Source organism: Somniosus microcephalus, chromosome 29 (assembly GCF_052327205.1).
Source record: "Somniosus microcephalus isolate GS21.2 chromosome 29, FLI_Smic_1.0, whole genome shotgun sequence".
In the NCBI taxonomy this organism is placed as follows: Eukaryota; Metazoa; Chordata; class Chondrichthyes; order Squaliformes; family Somniosidae; genus Somniosus; species Somniosus microcephalus.
The window spans coordinates 43,857,911-43,874,623 of NC_141015.1; the positions used below are offsets into that span (position 1 = coordinate 43,857,911).

General features: G+C 48.4%; 1 protein-coding gene across 3 annotated transcripts in view; it reads left to right on the forward strand.

Annotated features, from left to right (window-relative positions):
• Positions 1 to 211: 211 nt before the first annotated feature.
• LOC147098698 (broad substrate specificity ATP-binding cassette transporter ABCG2-like) overlaps positions 212 to 16,713 on the forward strand; it is a 41,269-nt gene continuing 24,767 nt past the window's right edge. The window contains exons 1-3 of one of the 3 annotated variants that reach the window (XM_085970739.1): positions 212 to 422; positions 12,018 to 12,077; positions 12,176 to 12,293. In XM_085970739.1, coding sequence (XP_085826865.1) covers positions 271 to 422; positions 12,018 to 12,077; positions 12,176 to 12,293 — 330 coding nt within the window. In that variant the 5' untranslated portion in view covers positions 212 to 270. Of the gene's footprint in view, positions 423 to 12,017; positions 12,078 to 12,175; positions 12,294 to 16,713 lie in introns of those variants that run through there. The other 2 variants (XM_085970740.1, XM_085970741.1) reach the window with 2 other exon arrangements.

The following is a 16,713-nucleotide window of genomic DNA, read 5'->3' on the forward strand; positions in this document are numbered from 1 at the left end:
TAAATACTGACCTTGCCAGTGACGTCCACATCCCGTGAACAAATAAAAAATCCATTACACCAACATACCCAATATAGATTCAGTCCTTTGAGTTTTCACACGTCACAGTTTTTGTAAGATGATTGTACTGCACAATCTTACAGTTATTACGGCAATCCGGTGGGATGTAAAGTGCTCACCGTCTGTGAAGGATAAAAGCTTTGCCTTTAATGGTGCAATTCAAGATAAGACCTTCACCTTTGCTCAGTTTGAGTGAACGCAGATCTCAAAATGGAAACGGCAACGCAGGACAGGAATGAGAAATTCTCCAATTTTCAGCCTCCCGGTCCGATTCTGACTTTTAATGACATCAGATACGTGGTGAATGTCAAAAGAGCTTTCTGCGTCAGGGGAGAGGAGAAGGATATCCTACGCAGCGTCAGGTAAAGGTGGCTGCTGTGCGTGTGTCTGTGTCGGTGCCCAGTCGGTGCCCAGTCTGTGCCCAGCCTGTGTCCAGTCTGTGCCCAGTCGGTGCCCAGTCAGTGCCCAGTCTGTGCCGGTGTTGGTGCCCAGTCTGTGCCCAGCCTGTGTCCAGTCTGTGCCCAGTCGGTGTCCAGTCGGTGCCCAGTCTGTGCCCAGTCTGTGCCGGTGTTGGTGCCCAGTCTGTGTCCAGTCTGTGTCTGTGTCGGTGCCCAGTCGGTGCCCAGTCGGTGCCCAGTCTGTGTCCAGTCTGTGCCCAGTCGGTGCCCAGTCGGTGCCCAGTCTGTGCCCAGTCTGTGCCGGTGTTGGTGCCCAGTCTGTGTCCAGTCTGTGTCTATGTCGGTGCCCAGTCTGTGTCCAGTCGGTGCCCAGTCTGTGTCTGTGTCGGTGCCCAGTCTGTGCCGGTGTTGGTGCCCAGTCTGTGTCCAGTCTGTGTCTGTGTCTGTGTCCAGTCTGTGTCCAGTCTGTGTCGGTGTCGGTGCCCAGTCTGTGTCCAGTCTGTGTCTGTGTCAGTGTCCAGTCTGTGTCCAGTCTGTGCCGGTGTCGGTGCCCAGTCTGTGTCGGTGTCGGTGCCCAGTCTGTGTCTGTGTCGGTGTCCAGTCTGTGTCCAGTCTGTGTCTGTGTTGGTGTCCAGTCTGTGTCCAGTCTGTGTCTGTGTCGGTGTCCAGTCTGTGTCCAGTCTGTGTCTGTGTCGGTGTCCAGTCTGTGTCGGTGTCCAGTCTGTGTCCAGTCTGTGCCGGTGTCGGTGCCCAGTCTGTGTCGGTGTCGGTGCCCAGTCTGTGTCGGTGTCGGTGCCCAGTCTGTGTCGGTGTCGGTGTCCAGTCTGTGTCCAGTCTGTGCCGGTGTCGGTGCCCAGTCTGTGTCAGTGTCGGTGCCCAGTCTGTGTCCAGTCTGTGTCCGGCCACTCTCATTAGGAGCATTCTTCACTCCGCTCAGCTCAGCCCTCGGCACCTTCTCAGCTTCACTCACTGCACAAAGTGAGTGGCAGCTGACTGTCTGGGATGTGACAATGAAGAGAATATCTGCCTCCTGCCTGTCTCTTTAATCTCCCCAAAGGCAGGTTGGGGTTTACAGCAGTGGAGCGAAGTTTGGTGTGAATTATGGGGGCGAAGTTTGGTGTGAATTATGGGAGCGAAGTTTGGTGTGAATTATGGGGGCGAAGTTTGGTGTGAATTATGGAGGTGCTTTATTCACCAGAAGGTGATATAGGAGCAAATGATCCTAATCGCATTCACTCACCCTCTTTCCAGATTCCTTCAATCGCTTTTCCTCCCTCCACCCCCTCCAATCTAATCCTGAAATTTGACCATTTCTGTCTCACCCTGGGAGTGAATCCCACAACTCTCTGTGTGAAGAAGTTTCTCCTGCCCTCTGTTTCAAATCTTTTACATTTAATCTTGTAGCTCTAGCCCTTCATTCTTGACCCCCTCAACCACTGGAACCACTCTGTTTCTATCTATACTGTCCCATCCTTGCAGGATTTTAAACACGAATTCTCTCTCCGCAGATGCTGCCTGACCTGCTGAGTATTTCCAGCATTTTCTGTTATTTATTTTTGACTGCCACTCACTTGGTCTCAGGACTGCTTCCTTCCACCTGAATTTTGGGGATTAATGCCTATTTTGAATATTACTGAACCCCAGGCTATATTCGACTCCGCATCAGGTCCAGGTCGAGCTTCAGGAGTCTGGTGATTCTGCTCTTTGGAAACACTTTCCATTTTCTGATCAACTCTAGCAGCAGAATCACCTCTTTGTAGTTAGAGATCAAACTGCTTCATTCCTGCGTTTTTAGGTGCTTAGTTCTGACGACTGATGTTTTCATTTATCTCCGGAATAAAGTTACAATTCTGTTAAGAATATGCAAGCTATGTGGAAGTCAAGTGAGGTCATTAGCCTCACCTGAAGTGCATTAATACCTGTGAAACTGAAAATAGGTCCAAAGGTTGTCAATTGATATTTACACTATTTTTAAATGTCCCTTCCCTTTAATTCTATAATGTATATACCTTTAAGGAGGGAACTATTTTTTACAGCTCATGTATACTGCAGTACCGGCAGTGACCACACCTGTATATAACACTGAGTAGTAATCTGTACAGATCAGTTGCAGTTTGAGCCACGTTGAGTAAACACCTGTTATACCGTTCTCCGCAGTCTGTGTCTTATTATACACGGACGTAACATTGGTGACAAGGCAGGTTCGAACCTACCTGCAACTCTGCATCACCTCCCGGGGATTCGTTCCTGAAGATCAGTGGATTGGAGGTCAAGGCCAGAGACTTGGGCGTCGACCACGGGCAACCGCCCAGTCATCCAGCAGAGACTCGAGAATTGCGGGGGAGGCTGTCGAGAGCCAGGCTTGGCTTTCCAGTCGAGGTGGTCCAGCGAAACGGGCTGGCAACAGGTGGTGCGCAGACCCTTCCCGGACAGCGGCGGGCTAGAGCCCGACCGAGCGGCACAGCAAAGGGCCGAGCAGCGTCGACGGGGGAGAGAGAGAGAGAGAGGGCAGAGCGCACAGGGCGCAGCTGGTGTTCAGGGGCCGAGCAGCGTCGGAGAGAGGGAGAGAAAGACGCGCAGAAACCCACAGGGCGCCGCCATTGCCACGAGAACCGCCGGGAGCGGGGGAGGAAGGAAAGCGCGGGAGACGCCATTTTAAGCCATTGGGAGACGCCATTTTAAACCACACCCAAAATGCCGAAGAGTGGCAGTATCACCGCATTTGACAATGAAGTCGAAGATTCGACTACATATGTCGAACGAATAGAGGTGTACTGCAAGGCAAATGAGGTGTCAGATGACAAGAAAGCGTCGGTATTGTTAAATTTAATGGGTGCAAAGACGTATGGTTTATTACAAAATCTAGTAACCCCAACGAAGCCAATGGAAAAGAGTTTTGAAGACATAGTAACGATAGTAAAGGAACATTTAAACCCCACACCGCTGCTGATAGCAGAAAGATTCAAGTTTCACAAACGGAACCAGCATAAGGATGAAAGCAATGCTGATTATTTAACAGAACTGCGCAAACTATCGAAACACTGCCAGTTTGGAGCGGGACTGGCAGATACCTTAAGGGACAAGTTTGTGTTTGGGTTTCAAAGTGAAGGAACCCAGAAACGGTTTTTATCTGAAAAGGACCTTACGCTGGAAAAGGCTTTCAGCATTGCGGTATCATATGAAGCAGCAGCACGGGGTGCTGCAGAGATACAACAGAGACCGCAAGAATATGGCACAAACGAAATGTCATATGGAACAGAGAAGTGCTATCGCTGCGGCAGAACAACACACGACCAGAATGATTGCTGGTTCAAAGACAAAGTGTGCAGACAGTGTGGAAAAGTAGGACACATAGCACGAGTCTGCAGGTCGGGAAAGAAAACCAGCAATAAGAAACCTACCAAAGGAAAGTACAAGAAGGTACATAAGATGACGGAGAATATTTCAGACGAACAAAAGAGTGCTAACGACTCCGAAAGCATGGAACTGAGTTGTCTGAAACTACAGAATGTGATCACAATGGAGGATCACCGAAACATTTGGGTCACTCTCAAGTTAGCAGGAGTCCAGGTAAAGATGGAATTGGACACAGGATCACCCCTAACAGTCATAAACCGACGGGACTACGAGCGGCTATTCTCACACATACCCTTGAGAGACACAAAAATTATTTTGAAGACGTACACGGGGCAAAAAGTCTACCCCAAAGGAAAAATAAGGGTGACCGTTATATATAACGGTAAGGAAACACCAAAACTAGACCTGTATCTATTGCAAGATGGAGGACCACCATTACTGGGACGTGAATTGATCCGGAAAATACAACTGGATTGGCATTCCATACAGGCACTGACTGTGGCTGACAAAAAGGATGAAGACGTCACACCTGGGCGACTGTCAAAGATCCAAACTGACGCGAAAGAAGTGTTCCAGCAAGGACTTGGAACACTAAAAGGCATGACAGCGACGGTTACAATTGAAGAAAACGCAAGCCCAAAATTTTTTAAGGCCAGACCTTATGCAATCCGCCCAGCTGTCAAAGCAGAGCTGGAGAGTCTGGAACGTTCAGGTGTACTGTCCAAGGTAGACTGGAGCAAGTGGGCTACACCCATCGTCCCTGTGATGAAAAAGTCGTTGAGCAGCACGCCTGGGGAACCAAGGAAGGTTTGCATCTGTGGGGACTTTAAGGTAACAGTGAACCCGGTCCTTCACACCGTACAATATCCACTTCCGCGGATTGAAGATATTTTTGCCTCGCTATCTGGAGGGAAACGCTTCACTAAGATTGATCTGGCCCAGGCGTATCTGCAAATGGAGGTAGAAGAAGCATCAAAAAAATACCTCACAATCAACACCCATAAAGGTCTCTACCAATACAACCGGCTGGTATTCGGGGTAGCATCAGTTCCGGCTATTTGGCAGAGGGCAATGGAACAAGTCCTGCAAGGGATCCCAGGGACCCAGTGTTATTTGGACGACATCCTGGTCACGGGCGAAAATGACAGTGAGCACCTTGCCAACCTGGAGCAGGTGCTCACTAGATTGCAGGAATATGGGCTCCGAGCTAACCGCCCCAAATGTGAGTTTTTTAGAAAACAGATCTCGTATTGTGGCCACATTATCGATAAAGAGGGGTTACATAAGTCCCCAGAGAAGATTGAGGCAGTACTCAAGGCTCCAGCACCGGAAAATGTGTCACAACTGAGGTCGTTCCTCGGGCTGGTAAACTACTACCATAAGTTCTTGCCAAATTTGTCTACAATACTACACCCACTGAACACCCTACTGCAAACTGGGGTGCCATGGAAGTGGAGTGATGAATGTAGACGAGCTTTCCAGAAGAGCAAAACACTAATCACATCGAAAGAGGTATTTGTAAAGTCTGTGGGTTATATGGTGAATTAATACACAGAATACAAGAGTAACTTTAACAGGACTTTACTATTCGAAGGTCAGGGCGAATCTGCCCAATAAATCCTTACACAGCACTTATATACCGGTGTGGTCACTCCCGGTATTACAGTATACAGCAGCCAAGATAAAGTAGTGCAACACCTAAAATAGTTCTCTTAAAGGTGGACGGTTACATACAATAGTTCTCTTAAAGGTAGAACGGTTACATACACTACAATCCTCCCTTTTTAGCTTACAACATACTTAATCCCCATTAAACATAACATATATCCAACTTCATGTAAAAACAGTTCACAGATGTAGTCTCTGCGGAAACAGTTCACAGATTCAGTCTCTGCGGGAAAACAGTTCACAGATTCAGTCTCGGTGTAGTCGGTTCACGTTGCTGGAGTGACTCATCCAATAGTCCTTCACTGGACTTAACAGCTTGAACTTCCGTCACTTCTGAACCAGCATTGTTGACTTCTAAAAGCTTGAGTACCTTGGGAAGTTTTTCTACTTCCAAACTGATTTGGCTCCGTACGGAGAGACCACGTGCGTGACCTGGTAGAGGTGATAATGGTTCAGATGGTCATCATCTTCTGCTTCGTCTTTTCCTTTTCTGCTTCTTGGAGACTCTCTGGGCTCCACTGTCAGCTGCCAGCTGCATGCACCGTTCCTCCTTCTCGTCCTCCTTTTTCCGTAGTAGCGCCACCATCTCCCGATGTTCCTTAGACTTTAGGTGATTCTTCATGGTTTCTGCACTTTGGGAGTTTTCATCACAAGCTGGGCAGAGCAGGTCATCGTAATATTCGGTGTCGTCCAACAGGTCATGGTAATATTCGGTGTCGTCCTGAGCTAGGCCAGCGAGAGGGTCTTCTATTTCCTCCATACCCAGCTGGACGTTAGCCAGCTTTTGTTCCAAATCCAGACATCTTTCCTGAAGAGACTTCTTCATGCGTTCAGTTTCATCCAGCTTTTTCTGGGCTTCCTGCAAGTCTTTTACTAATGACCTCATTCGTGATTTCAATACTTCAACTTCATTGGGAGATTGATTGATTGTATTATTCAATCCCTCTACTGGAGCAGCTGTTTCAGCATTCTGTTGTTCAACATTGACGTGAATCAGCGTACTTTTGGCATCCAAGGTTTGCTCTGCTGCCATCTTCTCAGTCTGTGTTGCAACCTCAGCTATTCCAATAACTTTTGGGAGCTCCAAACCCCTCTCCTTTGAAGATTTAGACTCATGTCCAAATTGTTCCCATTTCAGAGTCTTGTCCCTCAGCATATAAAGGAGTTGGCTGACCGTTGACTCTTCTGACCTCATCCGTTTCCCAGTAGCTGCAGGGCTGTTTATAACCTTGCCCTGGGGCTCCTTTGCTGTTTCTACTTCGCCATCATCCGCAGCCTCCACCATTCGAATTTCCACAAATGAATCGTCCGGTGATGCTGCACCCAACTTCAGTAGGAGCTCGGAATTCATGGCGACCAACTCAGCCTTTTCTGCCTGCAATCTGCTAACAAGCGCCTTCAGTTGCTGAACATCTTGCTCCACCAGATTAGAGCATGCACCTTCAGAAACCGAATCAGCTTTGATTCGTTTGGCCTCCTTGCGCAGACGGTTTGTGTGCTCCTGCTCCCTTTTCTCCCTCAGCTGTTTCTGTTGTCTTTCCAGATTCTCCCACTCTGTGTCAAAGAACGTTTTCATTGCTTTTATCTCTTGCTCGAGACGGCAACTCAATTGTTCTAATTGCTGTTGTAATTTGAAATGGAGTTGAGTTCGAGCCCGGTGTTCCTCAGACTTGTGCATGTCTGTAAACTGGACAGACTCAGAATTCTCTGCCAAACTATGTTGTTGTTGTTCAGTGGAATTCTGTTCTGAAACTTTGTTCTCCTTTGAAGCATTAGTATTTATGTACTCCTTCGTTTTTCCAACCTTAGTCAGCAAGTCCATTTTAGACTTGTCTTTCGCACCTGGGCTGGTCTTGTCGTCATCCGTTTCAGAGTCTGAGCTGATTGTCTTCACCGAGTTCTCACTCGTTATTGCTTTTAGGTAGTGCCATTCCATGTTTATTTCCCTGATCCACTCCCGTCCCAGAAGTGGTGGACCTCCCTCAGGTAGTACATATAAGTCCATTCCTTGGTGTTCTTTGCCCCTGTCTCTCACCTTGACTTGTATCTTTCCCATGGGGTATACTTTATGCCCTGTGTATGTCTGCAATACGATCTTGGTATCTCTCAAGGGTATATGTGAGAATAGCCGGTTGTAATCCCTTCGATTTATGACTGATAGGGCTGATCCTGTGTCCAATTCCATTTTCACTTGGACTCCGGCTACTTTTAGTGTGACCCAGATAGTTTGTAGGTCAGCTTCCTTACTCACATTGTAAATTCTCAGACTACCCAGTTCCTGGCCGTTCGGGTCTGAATCCGAATTCTGTTCATCTGAACTCTTCTCAGCCACCTTGTGTACCTTGCTGTACTTTTCCTGCGGTGACTTTTTTCTGTTGTTGGTCTTCTTTCCTGACCGTCATACTTTAGCTATGTGACCAAGCTTGCCACATTTTCTACATTCCTGGTTTTTAAACCAGCATTGGTTCTGGTCATGTGTTGTCTTCCCACAACGATAACATTTTGTTGTACCCGAAGTCATTTGATCCACGCTGAGTACCGCTGCCTTCAGCTGCATTTCCGCAGTGCCTCTCACGGCTGCTTCGTGTGATGCTGCAATAAGGACAGCCTTGTCAAGTGTAAGATCGTTCTCTTCGAGCAGTCGCTTTTGTGTTCCTTCCTTCGACAACCCGCACACGAACTTGTCTCTCAATGCCTCTGTCAGATTTTCCCCAAACTGGCAGTATTTCGCTAGTCTACGCAGTTCGACCAAGTATTCCGCGTTGCTTTCCTCTTTCCGTTGCGTTCTCGCATAAAATTTGAATCGTTCCGCCAACATCAGCGGTGTGGGGTTCAAATGATCCTTCAGGACAGCAACAATATCAGCGAAAGTCTGATCCGCCGGTTTAGCTGGTGATAGAAGATGCTTCAATAGCCCGTATGTCTTCGCCCCCATTGCGTTTAATAAGGTGAGAGCTTTATCATCATCTGCTATTTTATTGGCCTCACAATATATCTCGATGCGTTCTACGTACGTGGCCCAATCTTCCACCTCGGAATCGAAGTTGTTGATGTTACCATGCTTAGGCATCTTCACTATCTTTTTGAGAAACCACAACGAATTTGTTCGTTACTTTTTTTTTTCCCAAAAATGGCGGTTTCCCGTGCTTGTCTTCTTCCCTGCCCACTTTCAAAATGGCGGTTTCCCGCTTCTGTCTTCTCCCCCGCCTACTGGCGGCTTCCCGCGTTTCTTCCCCTGGCGGGAGGGGTAAGCTTTCCTTTGGGCGACGACCGCTGGCTTTCGGAGTTCGCAGCCTGCGCGCCGGCTTCAGTGCGTTCCTTGTTCCCTTTTCTCAGCCGGCAACCGGCGCTGGGGACAACCTGTTGACGGCGAACAGTTCCAGCCGCTGGCTGAATCTCCTCGGTCTCCCTCGCTCGGCTCTGTCTCTCCCGCTCGCTCGGGCTCTGTCTCTCCCTCAGCGGCTTCCAATCGTGCCTCCCAGCCCTCTCGCAGTCCGGTCCTTTCCTCCCCCGGCTGCGGCTGAGTTCTCCGCGGTTTCTTATTTTTATTTCTTCCCGCGCCTTACGATCCCGGTCGCAGCGCCTCGTGGCCTCGGTAGCTGCCCAGCCTTTCGCCGGTCGCGGTCGAGCTGTCTCACGACGCTGTTGCGTCTCCCAGCCCGCTTGTAGCCCGGTCTCTCACACCGGCTGCGTTCCCGCTTGTATCCCGGTCTCTCACACCAGCTGCGTTCCCACTTGTACCGTGGCTTCCGTGCCCTACGCTGCCCCAGTCCCAGCGCCTCTGGGCCCGACTTCTGTCCGGCTCCTTTCCCCCGGCCGTGGTCAAGTTCACCGCCCTTATCCTCCGTTTCTTTTTATTTTCCCCCTACTCACAGTCAACGTGGCCGACTTGCTTCTCTTGGCTGATCGGCTCACTCACCGCCGTGGCAGAAGGGACAATAACAGCCTGTTACTGATGGAAGGCTTCATGTCTGAATCCTTCCTTCTTCCTTGCTCTGCAGACTCGAGTCTTCTCTCAGCAGAACGACGAGGGCGGGTGCCTCTTCTCGACGCTTGTTAACTGCTTCGGGTGTGTCGCTGCCGCAGGGTAAGATCGAACCCGTCACCACTGTAAAGTCTGTGGGTTATATGGTGAATTAATACACAGACTACAAGAGTAACTTTAACAGGACTTTACTATTCGAAGGTCAGGGCGAATCTGCCCAATAAATCCTTACACAGCACTTATATACCGGTGTGGTCACTCCCGGTATTACAGTATACAGCAGCCAAGATAAAGTAGTGCAACACCTAAAATAGTTCTCTTAAAGGTGGACGGTTACATACAATAGTTCTCTTAAAGGTAGAATGGTTACATACACTACAGTATTGGCCCATTACAACCCGGCATTACCAATTCGGTTGGCATGTGATGCGTCACCCTATGGCATTGGAGCGGTGCTGTCGCACAAATTCTCGGATTGCTCAGAGAGGCCAATAGCCTTTGCGTCACGATCACTAACCTCAGCCGAGCGTAACTACGCCCAGATTGACAGGGAGACCCTCAGCCTAGTGTGGGGAGTGAAAAAGTTCAATCACTATCTGCACGGGCAGAAATTCACCTTGCTGACTGATCGCCAGCCTCTTGTCTCCATTTTTAATCCGAAGACGGGCGTTCCGGTGATGACTGTGCAACGACTACAAAGATGGTCACTTTTTCTAGGGGCGCACCACTATGAGATTGAATATAAGGGCACGAAACAGCATGGAAATGCTGATGGGCTATCACGCCTGCCACTGCCTACTGTGGAGGAAGCACCAGCAGTGGATCCTGTCGAAATATTCCATTCGACTATAGTTGAATACCTACCGGTAACTAACGCTTGTATCGAAAAGGAAACCCGAAATGACCCGACACTGTCTCGGGTATATGATTTGATGGTGAAGAGATGGCCAGCACATGGCGACTCACTGTTGCCAGCATTCTCGACAAGGAGAGAACAGCTGTCAGTGTGCCGGGGGACCTTGATGTGTGGATCCCGAGTGGTAATTCCACCCAAGTTAAGGGATAGAGTGCTCAATGAGCTTCATGAGGGTCATCTGGGAGGGGTAAAAATGAAAAGCCTAGCCAGGGCTTATGTGTGGTGGCCGGGAATCGATAAACAAGTCGAGGACCTGACCAAGAGCTGCTCAGGATGCCAGAAAGTCCAAAATGCACCACCACAGGCCCCTCTACACCCATGGGAGTGGCCGTCATCTCCATGGCAACGGGTGCATATTGATTTTGCTGGTCCATTCGTGGACTCGATGTTTTTAATAGCCGTGGATGCGCACTCGAAATGGCCTGAGGTCATCAAAATGTCCTCCACCACCACGGAGAAAACTATTGCAGTCCTACGGACCATTTTTGCCAGGAATGGCTTGCCAGAACAGATTTGCTCCGACAACGGACCACAGTTTGTGTCCAAAGAGTTCCGGAGGTTCTTGAAAAAGAATGGGGTAAGGCATTACACATCCGCCCTGTATCATCCAGCCACAAATGGATTGGCTGAGAGGTTCGTACAAACCTTTAAGAAGGCAATAAAGGCTATGTACAATGACAACATTCCGCTGCAGCACAAGGTGGACAATTTCCTGTTCGCCTACCGGAATGCGACGCATGCAGTCACCAACCAGGCCCCAGCCATGATGTTCTTTAACCGAAGGTTAAGATCTCGCCTGGATTTGCTCAGACCAAACGTACGAAGAGATGTTGAGAGTAAGCAATTCCAGCACATCCATGAGAAGCCAACAAGGAGCTTCAATGTAGGGCAACCAGTCTTGGCCCGCGACTACTGAACAAAAAAATGGCAGCCAGGAATGATATGCACACGGCAGGGCCCACTAATGTACACAGTGGACGTTGGGGAGAGCATCGTGAGACGCCATGCTGACCAGATCCTAGAGTCACAGGAACAAGTCAACCCCATGCCTCGCCCATACGTACCTGGTGATGAAACCGACGTACAGGTCACATCTACCCCAGAAACAGTAGCATCGGTAGCTGATGAACCAACCGACGACAGGGGGCCAGAATTGCCTCCGCACCAAGAGCAAGACACTCGGGAAAGGCGCTATCCAGAAAGGATCAGGAAGCCTCCCCAAAGACTGAATATATAAATAGACTATTTTCAGCTAATGTTGCATGTTAAAAGTGTTAATTGTAATTAGTTTGATATTTAATTGTTAAATGAGTGTTATGGTACTGTTAATCTAAAAGGGGAGGAATTGTAATGTATATACCTTTAAGGAGGGAACTTTTTTTACAGCTCATGTATACTGCAGTACCGGCAGTGACCACACCTGTATATAACTCTGAGTAGTAATCTGTACAGATCAGTTGCAGTTTGAGCCACGTTGAGTAAACACCTGTTGTACCGTTCTCTGCAGTCTGTGTCTTATTATACACGGACGTAACAAATTCGAGTTGTAGTGATTTGGCGTTTGGTACGAGGAATGGGGAATGTGTATTGTTGGACTTGGCTCTCGTCATTCGCTGTGCCTCCCTTGTTTCAGTGGGATTATGAAACCAGGAATGAATGCTATCCTTGGACCAACCGGAAGCGGCAAGACATCGTAAGTCACACAGGAACAGTCATGAAGCATCACAATTACTAATAACTACCAAACTGTTTCTTGGTTCTGGTTTAATGACTGGCTCCTTTTTTTTATAGGCTTCTAGATGTGTTAGCAAGACGGAAGGACCCAAGAGGGTTGAAGTCAGGCCAGGTTCTACTGAATGGCCAACTCATGGATTCTAACTTAAATCGACAGTCTGCTTATGTGGTGCAGGTGAGAGTTAATGTCAGTGTAGTACTGTGTTCATTGATGAATCTTCTGTCAGAGTTGAAATAGTACAAGAAGACCCAATACATTAACAAGAATTTGGTACAGTGTTGTTCAATATACTTTCCCTAAATTGACTATTAAGGATTGCATATTGACACGAGTGAGGAACACAAGTTTGGTTTGGATGAAGGAAACCCATTTGGCCCATTTGATCTGAACCTTCCAATTTACTAACCTTGTCACCTTCCCATTATAGTGGCTAGCTGTTTCTTAAATAGAAACATAGAAACATAGAAGATAGGAGCAGGAGTCGGCTATTCGGCCCCTCGAGCCTGCTCCGCCATTCAATGAGATCATGGCTGATCATCCAAATTCAGTACCCTGTCCCTGCCTTCTCCCCATATCCCTTGATCCCTTTAGCCTTAAGAAATATATCCAATTCCTTCTTGAATATATTTAATGAATTGGCCTCTACTGCCTTCTGTGGTAGAGAATTCCACAGGTTCACCACTCTCTGGGTGAAGAAATTCCTCCTCATCTCTGTCCTAAATGGCTTACTCCTTATCCTTAGACTGTGTCCCCTGGTTCTGGACTCCCCGACCATCAGGAACATCCTTCCTGCATCTAGTCTGTCCAGTCCTGTTAGAATTTTATAAGTTTTAATGAGATCCCTTCTCATTTTTCTAAACTCCAGCGAGTATAAGCCCAATCGTCCCAATCTCTCCTCAATGGGTGCAGTGTCCTTGCCTTGACCGACATTTCTTACAACTATTGATTCCTGTGGCGATTAATGGCCCTCCAGCTCGTCCAGCTTACTCCACTATCGAGGTCTCACCTCGGAACCCATGACACTTTTATATTGCAGCAATCCTCCGTCTCCCCTCCCCACCACTCACTCTTTGCCCCTGCAGCAACTGAAAGGCTGGCTACTTGGGGCCTGCACACTTGGCTCATGGCCCCTACATTCAGGCAGCTGAACTGTGCTATGTTCAGGTCCATGGGTTAACTAGAGCCCAAGCAGACCATCAGAGCCATGAAGCAACGATTCCAATGCCTGGGCAGTTCTAGTGGCTCCCTGCAATACAGCCCAGAAAGAACGTCCTGTATGACAACAGCAACAACAACATTTATATAGCCCCTTTAACGTAGTAAAATGTCCCAAGATGCTTCACAGGAGCATTATCAAACCAAATTTGACCCCGAGTCACATAAGGAGATATTAGGACAGATGACCAAAAGCCTGGTCAAAGAGGCAGGTTTTAAGGAGGAGAGAGATGCGGAGAGGCTTGTTGTAAGCTGCATAACATTTTTCTGCAATGGGGACAACACGTGGAGTCGCCATTGGACAAGGACTTCAGCGTGATGAGGTAGATAAGACCGATGACATAGGATGATGGTGAGACCATAAGAAACCAGAGCAGGAGTAGGCTGTGTGGTCCCGCGAGCCTGCCCCTCGAGCCTGCCCCTTGAGCCTACCCCTCGAGCCTGCTCCTCGAGCCTGCCCCTCCAGCCTGCCCCTCCAGCCTGCTCCTCGAGCCTGCCCCTCGAGCCTGCTCCACCATTCAATAAAATCATGAACTTCTATATCAACTCCACCTTCCTGCCCGATCCCCATGAGGATTCAGGAGCAGAGCCCAACAGCTACCTGTACACAGAGCTCACTGACGAGTGCTTCAGCTGAACAATCCCTGCTGCCCTGCATTAACAGTCATGTCCAACATGTCTCCCACTATGTCAATGCTCAAATAAACTGCGTCTTCTCAAAGGCACAACACTGATATTCATGTCAACTAACATTGCAGAGTCAGCAGCTACTACAGGAACACTTTGTGCACACAAAGATTTCAAAAAACAATATCTAACTGGCTTACTGAAATGTCCCTCGTACCTGTCTGAAGTGCTCTCCTACCTACCTAGTGCTTCTACGAGGTGCTCCCCCTCAGTGGCTGCAGCATGGGAGGTGGAAGGTTGCTGTGGCTCAGTCAAGGGCTCATAAGGTGCTCATGGTCAGTGATCTCTAGGAGCTCAGGTTTGGCTGCAGACTCCAGCAACTCAGGCTTATTATTTCTTTTGCCATTTGTTAACATGATTAACACTTCCTCTTCTGGCTCCCATGTTAGCTGGCATTGTTAATGGTTCTCTCTCCTCAGGTACTGTCCCCCTCTCCCTCAAATCTGCCGTCATCACCCCTCTCCTCAAAAAAACCAACCCTTGACCCCTCCATCCTTGCAAACTACCACTCCTCGCAAAGTCCTTGAACTGTTGTTGCCTCACAAATCCGTGCCCATCTTTCCTGTAATTCCATGTTGGGTTTCCACCCTTGCCTCAGTACCAAAACGGCACTCATCAAAGTCACAAATGACATCCTTTGTGACTGTGACAAAGGTAAACTATCCCTTCTTGACTTGTCTGCAGCCTTTGACATGGTTGACCACTCCATCCTTCTCCCAACGCCTCTCCACCGTCGTCCAGCTGGGTGGGATTGCACTCGCCTGGTTCCATTCTTATCTATCTAATCGTAGCCAGAGAATCACCTGCAACGGCTTCTCTTCCCGCTCCCGCACCGTTACCTCTGGTGGTCCCCAAGGATCTATCCTTGGCCCCCTCCTATTTCTCATCTACATGCTGCCCCTTGGCGACATCATCCGAAAACACAGCATCACTTTCCACATGTACGCTGACGACACCCAGCTCTACCTCACCACCACTTCTCTCAACCCCTCCGTGGTCTCTAAATTGTCAGACTGCTTGTCCGACATCCAGTTCTGGATGAGCAGAAATGTTCTCCAATTAAATATTGGGAAGACCGAAGCCATTGTTTTCGGTCCCCGCCGCAAACTCCGTTCCCTAGCCACTGACTCCATCCCTCTCCCCGACATCTGTCTGAGGCTGAACCACACTGTTCGCATCCTTGGTGTCATATTTGACCCTGAAATGAGCTTCCGACCAGATATTCGCAGCATAACAAAGACTGCCTATTTCCACCTCTGCAACATTGCCCGTCTCCGTCCTTACCTCAGCTCATCCGCTGCTGAAACCCACATCCATGCCTTTGTTACCTCTAGACTTGACTATTCCAACACACTCCTGGCTGGTCTCCCACATTCTACCCTACACAAACTTGAGGTGATCCAAAACTCGGCTGCCCGTGTCCTAACTCGCACCAAGTCCCGTTTACCCATCACCCCCTGTGCTCACTGACCTACATTGGCTTCTGGTTAAGCAATGTCTCGATTTCAAAATTCTCATCCTTGTTTTCAAATCCCTCCATGGCCTCGCCCCTCCCAATCTCTGTAATCTCCTTCAGCCCCACAACCGCCGCCCCCCCACCCCGAGATATCTGCGCTCCTCTAATTCTGCCCTCTTGAGCATCCCTGATTATAATCGCTCAACCATTGGTGGCCGTGCCTTCTGTTGCCTGGGCCCTAAGCTCTGGGATTCCCTGTCTAAACCTGTCCGCCTCGCTACCTCTCTTTCCTCCTCTAAGACGCTCCTTAAAACCTCCCTCTTTGACCAAGCTTTTGGTCACCTGCCCTAATTTCTCCTTATGTGGCTCAGTGTCAAATTTTTTGACTTATAACACTCCTGTGCAGCACCTTGGGACGATTTAATATGTTAAAGGCGCTATATAAATACAAGTTGTTGTTGTTGTTAAACTGCAACAGCCCCTCATTCGACAATGTGTTTGTGTAGCAGCTCTGGACTGGACCAAGCTCAGGTGGTCCGTATATGAGCAATGGTCGGTGGGAGGGAAGATCTTTATCGGAGGGTAGATGGACCAGTCCAGGTAGTAAAATCAGCCTTATTACATGAAAAGAGGGACAGGCAAAGGAAAATAAGGAATGGAGCTTGGAAATTACGTTGTGATATTATTGTAAGGTGCTTTGGGATCAAATTCCTCTCTCTGATATTTTAACAGCAGGTGTTAACCCATTTATTTTAAGCAGATTAAAGCTTCCATTAAACTAGCAAACAGAGGAATTTCGATTAGGCACTTTACAGCTTTCTGGACTCAACATCGAGTTCAACAATTTCAGACAACAATCCCTGCCCCCATTTTTCATGTTGTATGATTTTTGCCATTCCCATTTGCAACATTTTATCTTTCCTGCCTCTTACAAAAGCACAACAATTCCTTCCTCCCCTCCTAACCCCCCCCCCCCCCCTGTCTTTGCACCTGCTTAATATCTGTTACATCTCCAGCTTTTTCCAGTTCTGATGAAGGGTCCCAGACCTGAAACGTTAACTCTGTTTCTCTCTCCACGGATGCTGCCTGGCCTGCTGAGTATTTCCAGCATTTTCTGTTGTTATTAAAGAGAAGAATTTCCAGGCTAAAGGGTTAAGAGTGTAAGGTAGCAATAAAACAATAGGATGTGTAAGAGGATCCACCCTATCACAGGACATAAAGATCAAAGGTAAAAAA